The sequence below is a fragment of the Dromiciops gliroides genome, chromosome 2 (assembly GCF_019393635.1).
Source record: "Dromiciops gliroides isolate mDroGli1 chromosome 2, mDroGli1.pri, whole genome shotgun sequence".
In the NCBI taxonomy this organism is placed as follows: Eukaryota; Metazoa; Chordata; class Mammalia; order Microbiotheria; family Microbiotheriidae; genus Dromiciops; species Dromiciops gliroides.
The window spans coordinates 561,923,148-561,939,551 of NC_057862.1; the positions used below are offsets into that span (position 1 = coordinate 561,923,148).

The 16,404-nt window shown below is 41.2% G+C and overlaps 1 protein-coding gene across 1 annotated transcript in view; it reads right to left on the reverse strand.

The window, feature by feature from the left end:
* PCSK2 (proprotein convertase subtilisin/kexin type 2) overlaps positions 1–16,404 on the reverse strand; it is a 326,924-nt gene that overhangs the window by 10,014 nt on the left and 300,506 nt on the right. Inside the window, exons 9-10 of the mRNA XM_043985748.1 lie at positions 13,350–13,565; positions 8,364–8,464 (exon numbers count right to left, since the gene is read on the reverse strand). Of these exons, the coding sequence (XP_043841683.1) occupies positions 8,364–8,464; positions 13,350–13,565 (317 nt within the window). The remainder of the gene's footprint in view (positions 1–8,363; positions 8,465–13,349; positions 13,566–16,404) is intronic.

Below are 16,404 nucleotides of genomic sequence, written 5' to 3' on the forward strand. Positions count from 1 at the left end.
AGGAAACTTGGGAGGTTGACAGGAAAAGTTTGTGACACTGGGGTGGAAGCCTGTCAGCAACATTGACTGTCAGCAGTAGCTTTAGGACCTCTCAGTCCAGAGATGATAAGGAAGTTGGACAACTGGCACTGGGTACAGCTGGCACTGATTGGCAACTCCATTGCCCTTATACAGTTCTGGGTCACAGTTCCAGGGAAGAGAGGAGTGCGGGTGGTTGGTCACAAGGGAGCAAGGACCTTGGTCACAGTTCCAAGGCAAAGAAAGTACTAGTGTTTGTGGATACAGGGGACCAGGGGCCCTTCCTGGGTAAAGACCAGAGTACAGACCAGGAGACCTATGACCATACCTCTTCTAGAATCACACCACCTTAGAAGAACAAAAAAACCTTGCAGACCTCCAAAACTAGTTCTGAAAATAGCAGCAGGAAAAAGCATGAATCTTGGGACAGTGCCTCCCCACACCCAAGTGAACAGAGCCCAACTTGAACATAAATTTGAAAGTCAATAAATGGGAAAATGAGCAAACAACAAAAAAAGAATTTGACCATAAAAAGCTACTATGGTGGCAGGGAAAACCAGGACATAAACTCAGAAGAAGACAACAATGTGAAAATAGCTGCAAAAAGTCTCAAAGAAAATTACCAATTGGACCCAAGTCCCACAAGAATTCCTGGAAGAGTTAAAGAAAAAGATGAGTGATAGAAGAAAAATTGGGATAAAAAATAAAAGTGATGAAAGCAAATTGTGAAAAGGAAATGAACAATTTGGTAAAAGAAACACAAAAATAATGAAGAAAATAACTCCTTAAAAAAAAGAATTGGCTTAATGGTAAAAGAGGCAGAGAAATTCACTAAAGAAAAGAATTCATGAAAAAGCAGAATAGGCCAAATGGAAAATGAGGTACAAACATTTACTGATGAAAAATAGAATTGGCCAAATGGGAAATCTCATTGAAAAAGATAATTCTTTAAAAATTAGAATTGAGGGGCGGATAGGTGGCGCAGTGGATAAAGCACTGGCCCTGGATTCAGGAGTACCTGAGTTCAAATCCGGCTTCAGACACTTAACACTTACTAGCTGTGTGACCCTGGGCAAGTCACTTAACCCCAATTGCCTCACTAAAAACAAACAAACAAAAAATTAGAATTGAGCAAGTAGAAGCTAATGATCCCATGAGACATCAAGAAACAAGCAAAAACACAGGGGTAGCAATCATGATCTTAGACAAAGCAAAAGCAAAAATAAACCTAATTAAAAGGGATAATGAGCAAGAAAGCTACATTTTGCTAAAATGTACCATAGGCAATGAAGTAATATCTTGGATAAAGGCCTCATTTCTCAAATATTTACTGAGTATAGAACTGAATTAAATTTATAAAAATAAAAACCAATCCCCAATTGAAAAATGATCAAAGGCAGTTTTGAACAGGCAATTTTCATTAAAAAAATCAAAGCTAACTATAGGCATATAAAAAAAATGCTTTAAATCACTACCAATTAGAGAAAGGCAAGTTAAAACAACTCTGAGGTACCACCTCACACTTATCAGAAATGACAAATGCTGGAGGGGATGAGAGAAAACAGGTACACTAATGAACTGTTGGTGGAATAGTGAACTGGTCCAATCATTCTGGAGAACAATCTGGAACTATGCCCAAAGGACTATAAAACATTAATAAAAAAACTAATAGATGTATATTCCAAAGAGATTAAAGAAAAAGGAAAAGGACCTATATGTACAAAAATATTTATAGCAACTCTTTGTGTTGGCAAATAATTGGAAATTGAGGGGATACTCCAACTGGGGAATGGCTAAAAAGTTGTGACATATGATTGTGATGGAGTACTATTGTATAGATTCATATATTTTTTTTTGTGTGTGTGTGTGTGTGTGGCAATGAAGGTTAAGTGACTTGCCCAGGGTCACACAGCTAGTAAGTGTCAAGTGTCTGAGGCCAGATTTGAACTCAGGTACTCCTGAATCCAGGGCTGGTACTTTATCCACTGTGCCACCTAGCTGCCCCCTGTACTATTGTGCTATAAGAAATGACAAGGGGTATGTGTTTAAGAAAAACATGGCTAGACCTATATGAACTGATGCAAAGTGATGCGAGATGAATCGGGAGATCATTGTGCACAGTAACAGCAATGTTTTAATCATGATCAACTGTGAAAGACTTGGATACTCTGATCAATACAATGATCCAAGACAATTCCAAAGGACTCATGATAAAAAAAAAATCCCAAAACTATCTGCCTCCAGAGAGAGAACTGATGAACTGAATGCAAATTGAAATATAATTTTCTCACTTTATTTTTCTTGATGTTTTGGGATTATGGGTAATATTGGGACTGTTTTACATGATTTCACATGTATAATTGATAAATTGTTTGCCTTCTCAGTAAGTGGGGGAAGGGTTGGGAGGTAGGGAGAGAATTTGAAACTCAAAACTTAAAAAGAAAAGAATGTTAATAAATAATGTTTTTTCTTTAAAAGAAGGTATTAAGTTAAAACATATTCACAGTGCATTGGTCTGGAGTTCTGAAGCACAGCTAAAATGTTGCATTGATTCATTTAGCCTCAAAATTAAAGATATAATTAATTTTTTTTTTTTGCGGGGTGATGGGGGTTAAGTGACTTGCCTAGGGTCACACAGCTAGTAAGTGTCAAGTGTCTGAGGCTGGATTTGATCTCAGGTCCTCCTGAATCCAGGTCCAGTGCTTTATCCACTGAGCCCCCTCGATGCCCCCTAGGATCAACAAAAAAACCAAACCAAACAGAAAACCAAACCAAACAAAAAACCCAACACTTCGGCTTTTAAGAAAAAGCTATAAAATCAGGGCAATGGTTATTTTGAAAGCCCAGAGAACTTGGACATGTGAATCTTTGAGACATTAGTACATGGCATTTAAGTGCATCCTGATGTGTCATTTCAAAGCAGTTTGCAACTTATTCATACCTTAGAAGATACATCTTAGTGAGGTATGGTATAATTTGGTTCCAATCAGCCCTGGTGGAAGCAGCGCCCACATTGATGAAATTATAGATTCACAAAACATAGAAATATAATTACCTGTGTATGTGTCATAACCCCCTATTGGATTATACGTTCCTTGAGGGCAAAGGCTGTGCTTTAGCCCCATGTTTCACCTCCCCTGAACCTCCCACAGGGCTCTGCACACAACAGATACTTCATAAGTGCTGATTTAACTTAACACAATTGGAAAATTTTAAAAAAAGGTTTTATTTTGGGAACATCTGAGGACGCCAAAAGATCTATTACTGAGGAGTCTGCCCCGAAGGAGAATCAGGATGGAACTGGAAGGAGAACACAGCTTTTTCAGGGAATTCAGGCAGAAGTCCAGGAATAAACAGCACTCAATTGGTTAGAAGAGACCTCTTTCAGCTGGTGACCCTGAGGTCATTGCTCAGGTACAGTAATCATGCTGTATTTTGTTAACTCATTCCAATTCATCACCTACAATAGGGCACCACTGGTTTTTGTTGAATGGGGAAAGAGAGAGGACTTCCCTTTCACTCATTTTGGATTTGAGATAAATTGGCCTGCTTGCTGCTCCCCATACTTGAAATCCAGTCTCATGCCTTCATTAAGTTTGTCTCCTAGGCTTCTACTTCTATCTCTTAGATTCTCTTCAAGGTCCATTTCTGGTGCCATCCCCCATAGGAAGTTGTTTCTGATTCCCTCAGTTAGGTGCTTTCTCTCTCTGTCATAAATGATAAATCTGTATGCTTATCTTTTGACATGTTGTATTCCCTCCCTGCCCCCTGCAGTAGAATGGAAGCTCCCTGAGAGTAGAACTGCTTTTCTTTTTGCCTTTGTTTTTCTTGTTTTTTGCAGGGCAGTGAGGGTTAAGTGACTTGCCCAGGGTCACACAGATAGTAAGTGCCAAGTGTCTGAGGCTGAATTTGAAATCAGGTCCTCCTGAATCCAAGGTCAGTGCTTTATTCACTGTGCCACCTAGCTGCTCCTTTGCCTTTGTTTTTCTAGTGACTCACCCATAGCTGGTGCTTAAATAGGCTTGTTGGAATGGATTAGCTATGTGCAATAAGGCCCTTGGATTCCATTTAAGGCTTTTAAATCTTATTTTGTCTCATGGATCCCTTTGGCAATCTGGCCAAGCCTTTGGACCCCTGTTCAGAATAATGTTTGTTGCCCATATTTGTCTTGGAAGGAACTGCTAAATTTCAGTTATAGGTTAGTGAAAATGATGCATTTTTTTTTGCTCCATTTAATCATGGGCCCCAGGAATTCTCTACATGATTGGGGAATCTGTGAACCCAACATTAAAAATGCCTGGATTGAGGGGCAACTAGGTGGCTCAGTGGATAAAACACCAGCCCTGGATTCAGGAGCACCTGAGTTCAAATCTGACCTCAGACACTTGACACTTACTAGCTGTGTGACCCTGGGCAAGTCACTTAATCCTCATTGCCCCTCAAAAAAAATGCCTGGATTATATGACTAGCTCTAAGGCATCTTCTAGTTGTGGATTCTCTGTTCATATGATTTGCTACAAGGCAGGGTATAGAAGATAGGGGGTGGGGGTGTTTCTCTGAAGGCCAGGGTCAGAGGGAGCTCTAGGCTCTTGGATGGTGCCAGTAACGGCAAATAGAGCGGCCTATGGCTTCAAAGCTTCTGCTATTATTTTTTCTTAGCTTTGAATTAATAATTATAAAATCCAGAAAAGTTGGCACGACCTCTTCTTAGATAGAGATTTTTTCCTACTTCCCCACAGTTTGAGAAAGTCTCTCCCTCCTAATTCTTTCTCCATGATGATAATGAAAGCTATGTCACCGAATTCCCCAGGAGCCCAATTAAAAACTGACTCCTGACCATGAAGGCAGAAAGAAACATTGAAGAGAAACCTGATTATTCCTGGCTTCAGCTGGAGACCGGGAAGCATTTGGGAGAGTGTTCATTATTGAAGTCATAGGAATAGCCTATCTGACCAACTTCCTTCCTCCTGATGGTGCCTGGGAGTCACATGAAATCTTTCATCCTCACGCTGACCCTCCCTATGAACAAGTTCTATTCAGCCAGAAGAAAACAGTTTCAAACAGACTGGATCATTTCCAGCCCCCTGAAAATATGCCTTTTTAAAGTCAAGCAGGCCACAATGTGCCTGCCACTTTTCCAAATGCTAAAGATAGTTTAATTGGGGGGTAGTTCTGGAATGTGGAAAGTTATACTTTGCAATAGTCCCAAGATGAATTTGCAGGCCTTTTGTAGGATGGCTGACCCATCTTTTATGGCTCACTGCCACAAGTCAATTAGGATACAGATGGTAGAAATAAATGAATGAACAGAAACCACATATTCTCCAAGTTGAATGGGACCTCAGAGGCCTACTAGTCCAATCTCTATACTATCCCCAAGAAATGGTCATCCAGACTTTGCGTTAAGGCCTCCAGTGAAGGGGAACCCGCTAGTCAGTCAGTCAATGAGCATTTATTAAATGTTTAGTATATCCCAGGCACTGTAGTAAGTCTCAGGGATACAAGAAGAGGTGAAATAGTGGTTCCTAAACTCAGGATCTCACATTCTAAGGAGACCCAAATAAGATACATACAGTGTAAATGGGAGGAGGAGGAGGAGGAGGTAAAGGAGGTGAGAAAGCCAGGAAAAGCTAATTTTTTCTTTTTATTATATAATTGGGTTACATATCATTTCCATTTCTAAATTTAGCCTTTCCTCTTTCCTCCCCACCTCCCCCCCAACCATCTCCATTAACAGGAAAGGATACTTGCAGAAGATGAGATTCGAGCTGAGTTTGGAAGGAAGGCATTACCTTTCTTTTATGCCCTACTCTAGAAATAAAGTTCATGCCGTGGGGCCCACAAAGTATTTCAGAAGAATTGGCATTCTATTCTCTCCCTGTTGAATTCCTTCCTGTTGTGCAACACTCATCTCCTCTAGTAAGCCTTCCCTGAACTTCCAGTCAATAATCACCTTTCCAACTTTGACCTTCAGATAGTACTTTGACTCTTTCATGCATTTACCATGTATTCTTTTGTATTGCAGGCCCTTGTGTATGTGTCATAACCCCTTGTAAGTTTCATTAAGGCAGAGACCGTGTCTTTTTTTTTTTTTTTTTGAGGCAATCAGGGTTAAGTGACTTCCTGAGGTTCACATAGCTACCAAGTATCTGAAGTCAGATTTGAACTCAGGTCCTCCTGACTCTACAGCTGGTGGTGGACCACTGTGCCACCTAGCTGCCCCAAGACCATGTCTTTTCTAAACTGTTATCTCTTTCAGTGCCTGGTACAGTGTCCAGCACACAGTAGGTTCAAACGTTGCCATCAAGGAGGACAGGAGCTGAAGAGGAAGACCATTGTACTAGGATATAAAGGACCTGGTTTCTCTGTTCTTGGCTCTGTCACCATCTACCCGCACGACATTGGGCAAGTCACTGCAAGTCTCAGTTTCTTTGTAAAATGAGGGAGTTGGGCTAGAAAAGACATTATCTGGAGTCAGGAGTACCTGAGTTCAAATCCAGCCTCAGACACTTAACACTTACTAGCTGTGTGACCCTGGGCAAGTCATTTAACCCCAATTGCCTCACTTAAAAAAAAAAAAAGAAAAAAGAAGACATTCTCTACGATTCCTTGCAGATAAAAATCTTCCATCCTATGATCTTAGCATGGTGTTTGAGTTGCCTAGATCCCAGTAACACTTATGTTTCACGTTTATGGCATCTGTCCCTTCCTCTATACCCACCTACTCTCTGCTTACATGCATACATGTAAATACATATATACATGTATGTTATATAGACATATGTGTGTACTATCAGTACCTTATGGTTTGGTTTTTTCTTTTTGCAGGGCAATGAGGGTTAAGTGATTTGCTCAGGGTCACACAGCTAGTAAGTGTCAAGTGTCTGAGGCCAGATTTGAACTCAGGTTCTCCTGGATCCAGGGCCAGTGCTTTATCCACTGAGCCACCTAGCTGCCCCCTTATGTTTTTATATCATCTAACTTTCCCCCCTGTATCCCTCCCCTCTTCCTTAACAGAGAGATATCCCCAATAGTTTTTTGTTTCTGTTTTGTGAGGCAATGGGGGTTAAGTGACTTGCCCAAGGTCACACAGCTAGTAAGTGTCAAGTGTCTGAGGCCGGATTTGAACTCAGGTACTCCTGAATCCAGGGCCGGTGCTTTATCCACTGCACCACCTAGCTGCCCCTCCCTAATAGTTTTAATTGGTCTCATTGCCTCCAGTATTAGAGGACCCTGGTTCAAATGCTGCCTCTGTCATTTACTATTTCAGTGACCTTAGGCAAGTCCCAACCTCTCTGGGACTCAGGTTCCTCACCTGTAAAAGAAGAGGTGATTGGATGAAATGATCTATGAGATCCCATCTCAATCTAAATGTATGACACTATATTCTCTTTCCAACACATCTTTTGTACAGATACAACAATAATGGTCCTAAAACACTGACCGAATCAGGTCATTCTGCTATAGAAAAATGTTCAGTGGTTCCCTATGGCCTGTAGGGTAAAATGCCAAATGTTCAGCCTGCTATGCAAAGCCGACCCCAATCTGGCTTTCACTTGCCTTTCCAGTCTTATTACTTCCCTTCCCTTCCTCCCTGCTCTGCTTTTTCTGGTATTTGTACAAGGCCATTTGATGTGGCAAAGGGGTAGATTGCATCTTGTATGAGGGATACTCCAAGTCTGGATTCCGTTCCCACCCTTCATATACCCCCTCCTACATATTGCTTTGAGGTTCACAAAGTGTCTTACTCAAATGATCTCTCATTTGAGCTTCTTAGCAGCCATTACCAATATGATTCCCCCCATTTTCATATGAGGAACAGAATCAGAGAGGTTGGGTTAATTGCTCGTTTTCACATAGTTAAGTATTAGACACAGAATACAGAATTTGAACTTTTTCTTTTCCAACTTCAAGTCTTAACACTGTTCCTTCCTCCCTGCCACATCTAAGAGATGAATTTGAGTTGAGGTCAGTGGTATCATGTAGAATTTGGGCTAAAGGAATCACCTGATTTTAGATTAGAGGGGTAAGGAGAGGGCATTCTGGGTAAGGAGAATGACCTCAGCAATGGCTTGGAGTGGAGAATGAGCCTCACATGTTCAGGAGAGACCCACAACATATGGTCCCGACGAGTCATGTGTGTCTTTTTGGTGGCAATGACTAGATTGGGGCTACCCAAAGGCACCCCCAAACATGGGAGTGGATCATCCAACTTTGGGACCTGCCAAACTATAATCTTTCAGGTTTGTTTTTCCGTCCTAAAGAACAGCTCCATAGAGAGGCAGGCAGATGTGTTCGAAACAGCTCTGTAGAATCGACATTGGGCATATCTTCCATTTACATACTTAGCCTCTAGCGCCAAGGCAAACACTCCGGCAGCCTCAGGGGCAGCGGCTGATGTTCCCGAATGACGCAAGGTACAGTTGCCGTATAAATCCGTGGTTGCCTAGGAGGGAAAGGGGAAAGCGTGAATAGAACAGACAAAGACACGCTCAAATGACTGCCTGAAAGCGGAGCCCAACAGAGAAGTGAGAGAGGTGGGGCTCTTCGGGAATAATTTAACATCTTTTTCACTCGGTCAATATTTCCTTTCCTTCCGTGAAAGAAAGGTTTGAATTTCCAATGATAGGAAAAGAAATATGCCCGATTTCAAGGGCATTTAATTTGATAGGGCATTAAAAACCAGGTAATAAAACACCACTTATGGAGGGTTTTAAAGTTCACAAAGCACACTATGGAGATTATTTCATTTATGCCTTACAGCTGCTCTGTGAGGTAGGTACTACAAGGATTTTTTTTTATACCCGTTTTATAGATGGAGAAACTGAGGCCAGGAGAGGCAGTCACTTACTTAGGGCCATATAGCTAATATGTGTCAATGGTAGGCTTTGAACAAAGCTCTTCCTGACTTCTTGTTCTGCACTTTATCATACTACCTCTTTAAATAGGTTGTCCACATGGAATCCAGAAGGTAAATTTGGTTTCTTCTCAGTTGTTCTATGTCAGGCCAACTAAGTGGGTCATTATAGTTAAGTCATCTTGGGAAGGAGTCTAATAATTTCAAAGAATTTTCATACAGAGAACTGAACCCCACTGTTCTTCCCAATTTGAAATACCTTATTTTTAATTAAGGTTATAAATAAGGTTTCCGACATTTTGTCTTTTCTGATACTCTGTAGATGTTTCAAGCAGCCCTCATGTTTTGAGGGAAAAAACTATTTGAGGATTCAAGAATCCCCCAAATGAAGAGTCTCAGGAAAGGCAATTTATTCAATGAAATAACTGGAAAACGTCCAGGGAGGTTCATTTTGGTATATGGGTAGAATTTAAAAGAAATACAGACTATTTCATATTATGTGAAATTGTCCAGGAAGGAACAATGACTTAGAAAATCTGAGAGACTTCCCTTTCTTCTCCTTGCTTCTTCATTTCTTTCAGCCCCCCCTCCTCCTGCCTCCTCCCATCTCAGTGAAAATGATGATAATGGCAATGATTTGGCAAACAGTGTTTAAAGGGGGATAGGTGTTTTATTCCCTCTACTTAAACAGTAATTCTGTTTCTGAAGTCACATTGCCTTCCTCTCCAGAATGAATTAATGGATTTGTGAAATGCTTATAGAGAAGAGCATAGTTCCAAAGACATAGAAATTAGAAACCTGTGGGGGCAAAGGCTTCAATTTTTCATTTTCCCCCTCTTTGACCCAACAGCACTTAAAATATAAATGCCTCTTGACAAGCATGACTCTGAAAAGGTACAGGCACAGAATAACAGCTCATATTTCTATTAAGCTTCACGGCCTTTTCCTTGTAAAAACCCAATGAAGTAGGTAAAAACCAAAACAAAACCCAATTATTATGTGCCCATTTTACAGATGAGGAAACTCAAAAAGTCACAAAAGTCACAAAAAGTCGAAGCAGCTTCCTTCGAGGTCACACTGTCCCATGGCCCACGCTAGAGCCTTCATTTTCTGACTCCAAGTCTATTTCATCGGTCTAACAAGTCTTTGGAGCATACACATTCACATTTCTAAATCCAGGCTGGCAAAAGACAAACATCCTAGTATAGACAGGTAACAGAGATGATTCAAAATCCTTTATTTTCTCTGATTTTGCCATGCCTGCTGGCTAGCAAATGATGGAGAGCTTGCTCCTCTTCCATTAATCTCCACTTTCAATCAGACTCCATAATAAAAGCTGCGATGCTACGTCTGTAAGATCTCAATTATACTATGGCAGGAATGCAGTATCAGCACTCTGCAGCAAAAACGAGCCCCTGGTTCGGAGATACAGCTGCAGCATGGATCTCTTGGATGTGAACGCCGTTCTCTCTTTCGCAATAACCTTAGGGTTAGAGCACAATCTCCAAAAGCCTCCCCACCAGCCCCCAAATCTGAAATCTGAGATTCTTGTAGTGACTTTGACCTGTCTGCCTCAGCGTTTTATGTGTCTGGAGACAAGCCAGACAAGCCTTTCTCTTAGAGATTTATCTCCTATGAGAAAGCAGCACTGCACTCACCGAATACCGCTAAATGTTCTCCTTTTCAAGGAATCCCCTACCTTCTTCCCAACCCCCACCACCCACTGAATAATTTGAGGAAATAAGAACATTGCTACATGGTCAGATCCAACAAATGTAACTGTATTTTTTGGGATTTAAAAATGTTAGGAAATCATTGAATCAAAATGAAAAGCAATAATTCAGAACAAAGGCTTAGAAAGAGAGCTATCCTGGCATACAGAAAACATATGGTCTGATTTTGGCTCCACTGTTTCTACCTGTGTTACCATGGACAAGTGCCTTTACCTGCTTCAAGAGAGGCAGCTTGGTACACAGGATGAAGGGCTGGACTTGGTCAGTAAGACCTTGAATTCAAATGTTGTCTCAGACACTTGCCAGATGTGTGACCCTGAATGAGTCACTTAAACCTCTCTGAGATTCAGTTTACTTCTCTGTAAAACTAGAGGCAGCTAGATGACGCAGTGGAAATAATGCAGAGCCTGGAGTCAGGAAGACCTTGAGTTCGAATCTGGCCTCAGACGCTTATTAGCTGTGTGACTGGGCAAGTCACTTAAACTCTGTTTGCCTTAATCCATTGTAGAAGGAAATGGAAATCCACTCCAATACCTTTGTAAAGAAAACCTCCTGGATGGTACTGGTGTGCTATGGTCTACAGGGTCACAAAGAGTCAGACATGACTGACCAGCAACAAAATGAAGCAGTTAGACTTGATAACTTCTATGATTATTTCTATCTCCAAATCTATGACCCTGTGACCTTTTTTGTGTCTTAGTTTCTTTATTTTCAAAACGATAGTTTTGGACTAAATGAATTCTAAGGTCTCTACCAATTCTGACTTTCAGATTCTATAATCCTACAGGATGTTCCAAAAGCCTTCATATAGTTTTAAGCTATTCAAGCTCTTTCAAAGACACTTTCTAGCCATGGGACTCTAGGCAAGTCACTTACCCATCTGTCTGTTTGCTCAACTGTAAAATGGGAATACTAATACCAATTACCTCCCAGGGTTGTTGTGAGGATCAAATGAGATAATATTTGTAAAGCACCTAACACAATGTCTGGTTATTTAAAGCTATCAAAGCTTTAAACTACACAAGACTTTTGGAATACCCTAGTTAACACATTGTCTACCTGAGAAGATATGTGTTTGCTGAACTTATTAATAAACACTGGCAATAGCTTTCCACTTTATCTCTTGCTTGCCTCCTCAGGATTCTGTGTCTCTAATAAGCAGGGTGTGTGTAAAGCTAGAAGGAAACAGGCAATAAATGTGCCAACCTTCTGATTGGCTCAGAGCAGTTGGTGTATGATGATATTAAGATGAGTTATCCTTACAAAGCTGTCACTGGGGTAGAGATTAAAAATCCAAAGTTTTCTAACAAAAGGCAGTTGTGGTATTAACATTTTCGACACGTGATGCTCCATCTGGTGGAAGAATTCGCTTTTTGCCCGAGATGCAAACCCCAAATTCCCACTTTGCTACTAGGGTATCAATGGGAATTGGTAAAATGCACAGTTTTATCCTCACAGCATCTGTTCATTCTTTAAGGAAAGCAGTTCACCTTCAAGGAAAGTGTCAAGTAGGGGGAGAAAATGATAATATCTTAGACTGCTGCAAAGAAAAGAAATTCTAACACCTTTCTTTCAAAGAGCTTTCACACGTCTTTGTATTTTCACTATATGAATAGAAATTCCTGGACATCTTTAGACATGCACCTATACTCCATTCAGGCCATCATTTCCATTCCTTCCCACCCGAATGAGAGACTCTACCTTTGGAGCTGATTTGGGCTTTGCTAGGCCATCTTTGGACTCTCTTGCCTGGCTCCGGACTTTTAGAACATTTCTGCCTATGCTACCAAGGACTTACTCCACCCTTCCTTCTAGCTCCTCACCTTCCCTTAATGGGTGGTCTTTCTTCAGGAGCAGATAGATGGTGCAGTAGATAAAAAACTAGGCCTGGAGTCAGGAGGATTTGAGTTCAAATCTCACCTCAGACACTGACTAGCTGTGTGACCCTGGGCAAGTCACTTAACCTCAATTTCCTTAAACATCTGGAGCCATCTCCAGTCGTCCTGATAACATACCTTGTCACTGGACCCAGATGGCTCTGGAGGAGAGGGTGAAGTTGATGACCTCACACAGCCCTCCCTCACTTAAATCCAATTCACTGCAAGTCATGACATCACTCTGATGTCATGATCCTCTTCTAGAATCAAGAACAAACATACATATACATACTTGGTGTTTCTTCAGAATATAAGAATTTTCAATGATCAACCACAATTCCAGAGCCTGAATAATGAAACATACGACCTGCCTTGTGGAAAGAGGTGATGGACTCAGGGTGCAGAATGGGACACATATTTTTTGGACCTGGCCAGTGTGGGAATTTGTTTTACTTGACTACATATGTTTGTTACAAGGATTTTATTTTTCTTTCTTTTTCAGTTGGGGGAGGGTGGGAAGGTGAGAATATAGATTTTGTTAATGGAAAAAATAAGATAATTGTAAACAATATTATAATAATATAGATATGTAATATAAATAATAAAAACTATAAATACATCTTTAAAGAAGGCCAGTTCCTTGAGTTCAGGAGCTATCTTGACTCTTTTATATCCTCTGTCCTCAACACAGTGACTGGGGCATAATAAGAACTGAATAAATGGTACCTCTCTTGATGGTAGATGGGGCTCAGGGAGGTTAAATGGTAGCATGTTGGAATCAGTGGCAACACCAGAATTAGGCCCTGGGCTCCCTGAGTCTCAGAGCAGGGGAGGTTCCTTTCGCAACATGCATTCTGCACTTACCACGCCGGCTTCTGGGTTCCTCTTTCTCCCATTGCTGAATGTGGATGCTAAGGTGGAAGAGCAGCTTTCGTCATACAGAGCGGTCCGGCCATCATTGATGGCTGAGTTAATGGAGATGGTCCACATGCTCGAGGCATACCCATCACAGTTGCAGTCATCATAGCTGCCTCCATCCCCAGAAGCCCACACGTAGATGCTGCCTTTACCCCCACGGCCCTGAGAGAAAAGGGGGAGAGGACAGATTTGTGATGGTTTCTAACATGGTCTTTTAACACTTTTAAAAAATGTATTTTTTATTTTTTAAAGACTTGTGATTCCAATCATTCTTCAGCTCCTTTTCCCCCCCTTGGGGTAATGAGGGTTAAGTGACTTGCCCAAGGTCACACAACCAGTAATTGTTAAGTGTCTGAGGCCAGATTTGAACTCAGGTCCTCCTGAATCCAGGGCTAGTGCTCTATCCACTGCACCACCTAGCTGCCCCATAGACTCTTTTTTTTTTTTTCAGGGCAATGGGGGTTAAGTGACTTGCCCAGGGTCACACAGCTAGTAAGTGTCAAGTGTCTGAGGCCGGATTTGAACTCAGGTTCTCTTGAATCCAGGGCCAGTGCTTTATCTACTTCACCACCTCGCTGCCCCCCCCCCCATGACTCTTAATAAATGTTTCTTCCCTTTCCTTTCTCAAGGTCATATAGGTAGCAAATATCTTAGTCATAACTCAAACCCAGGCCTTTTGACTACAAGTACAGAGAACTTCCCATAAGTAACATTTTACCTCTGTCCTTCTCCAGACCCAATTCTGAATGGGTCAGATCGTCCTTTGGAAGGAAACCCATTTACCCATGACTTTGTTCTTTCTGTGTAATTTACTGAATGAGGAAGGGAAGATCTCACATTAAATATAGGCACCTGCTTAACTATTTAGTTAGGTTTCTTTTAGCCCTCAGCAAGAGCAGGCCTGTTGACTGGGGCAGAATATCCTATACTGTTAGATGTAGCTCCTGCATTGGCTATTTTTTCTCTCTAACCAGGGGGAGCTCAGTTTGGAGGGTGGGGGATTGGTATTTCCAGAAATGACTATGATGTTAAAACCAAAGGCATCAATAAAGGTTTTTTTTTTAAAGAGTGAGTTGTTCAAAATTAATGAGTAGTAACACATGATTCACAGCACAGGGAGTCTTCAAGAAAGAAAAAAACTCCCTTCTAGAAAGAAGAAAAAACATTCTAGCCACTGTTGATGTGTTTTTTTGGTGTGATTTATAGATTATGAATAGCCCATTTTTTTCATCATTTTGGACAAAAGATGGAGAACATGATTCTCTCCCAGTGTATAGTCACATGGGACAATTACAACAGTAAGTAAACAGCTTATTATGATGGAATAGTCTCTAAATTCATGTTATTGTTTATTTGATGCCAAACTCATGATTCCAGATTATTATTTTAGTAATCCTTCAGAGATCCCTCTCCTTCCCCTAACACCAAACATAAGGTAACTGGAATGTCCTAAATTCCTCATCCAATAAGTATGTCCAATTTCAATAATTTCTTATTTAAAGGGGAGAGCAGAGGGTCATGTTATATGAACAACAGGAGACCAAACATACACAGAGTTTAATTTTACAATTCCCCAAAATATAAAGCAAATCAGTTTGACCCATACTTGTGACATTTTGTTGTTGTTGTTTAGTCATTTTTCAATTGTATTGGACTCTTCATGACCCCATTTAGGGTTTTCTTGACAAAGATACTGGAGTAGTTTGCTATTTTCTTCTCCAGGTCATTTTACAGATGAGGAAACTGAGGCAAACAGGATTAAGTGACTTGCTTGGGGTCACACAGCTAATAAGTGTCTGAGGCCAGATTTAAACTCAGGAAGATGAATCTTTCTGACACCAGGCCAAGAACTCTATCCACTGCTCCACCTAGCTTCCGATATACATGTTCCATCAAAGTCTGACTCTTGTGTTTCATAGTGGTATGTATGGAGGGAACACTGGATTACTGGAGTCTGGATCATTGAAGCCTTTCTAAAATTAGCTACATTGGTCTTTGGAAGACCCAGTCATTAGGGCATATTATCAACCAATCCATTAAAAAGCATTTATTAAGTGCTTTCTATGGGGTCAGGCCCCCACGCTAGATAGTAGGGATACAGCCTCTGCTTTCAACAAGTTTACATTTTAACCAGGGACACATTGTATACATATTTAGTCAGTCATTCAGTCAACTAGCATATATTAAGTGGCTGCTATGTGTGAGGCACTGTGTTGAGATTTGGAGATATGAAGACAGAAATAGTTCTTGCTTTCAAGGAGCTCACGGTCTGATGGGGAAGACAACATGCAAACAGTTGGGCGGAACAACTTATAGACAGCTAAATCAGAGGGTAGTATCAGAGAGACATCTCTAAGATTAAGGAGGAGAGTTAAACATTTCTTGCAGAAGGTGAGACTTTGGCTGAGTCTAGAAGGAAGCTCCAGTAGCTGAGAGATGGAGATGAGAAAGGAGAGAGTTTCAGGCATGGCGGACAGGCAGTGAAAACTCTTGGCATCAGGAAGACTAGCAAGGGGACCAGTGTCACTGGGTCATAGAGATCACTGAGCAAAGGAAGGTGTAAAAGGGCTGGAAAAAGCTGGGTTGAAAAGGGCTTTAAAGGCTGAACATGGGATTTTATATTTGATCCTGTAAGTAAGAGAGAGGGAGTCACTGAAGTTCATTGACTAGCAGGAGACATAGTGAAACCTGTGATTTAGGAAGACCAGGATGATAGCCGACTGAAGTTTGGACAGGAGTAGAGGAGAAAACCAAACGGCCAATTATCGCCACTGTCCAGGTGGGAGTCAATGAAGACCTGTACCAGGGTAGTGGCAGAAGGGTTTGCTGTGACAAGGAGACAGGCCACCACTTAATGTGAAGTAGGGATGAAGGAAGAGATGGTTGCAGGAGGTGTCTGAGTAATGGGAGACCAGGAACAGGGGAAAAAGAGAATGGTTTCAGTTTTTATCAGTGACATATAAGGCAAGGTTCTCCATGAGAGCAGACAGGGAGTGGGGAA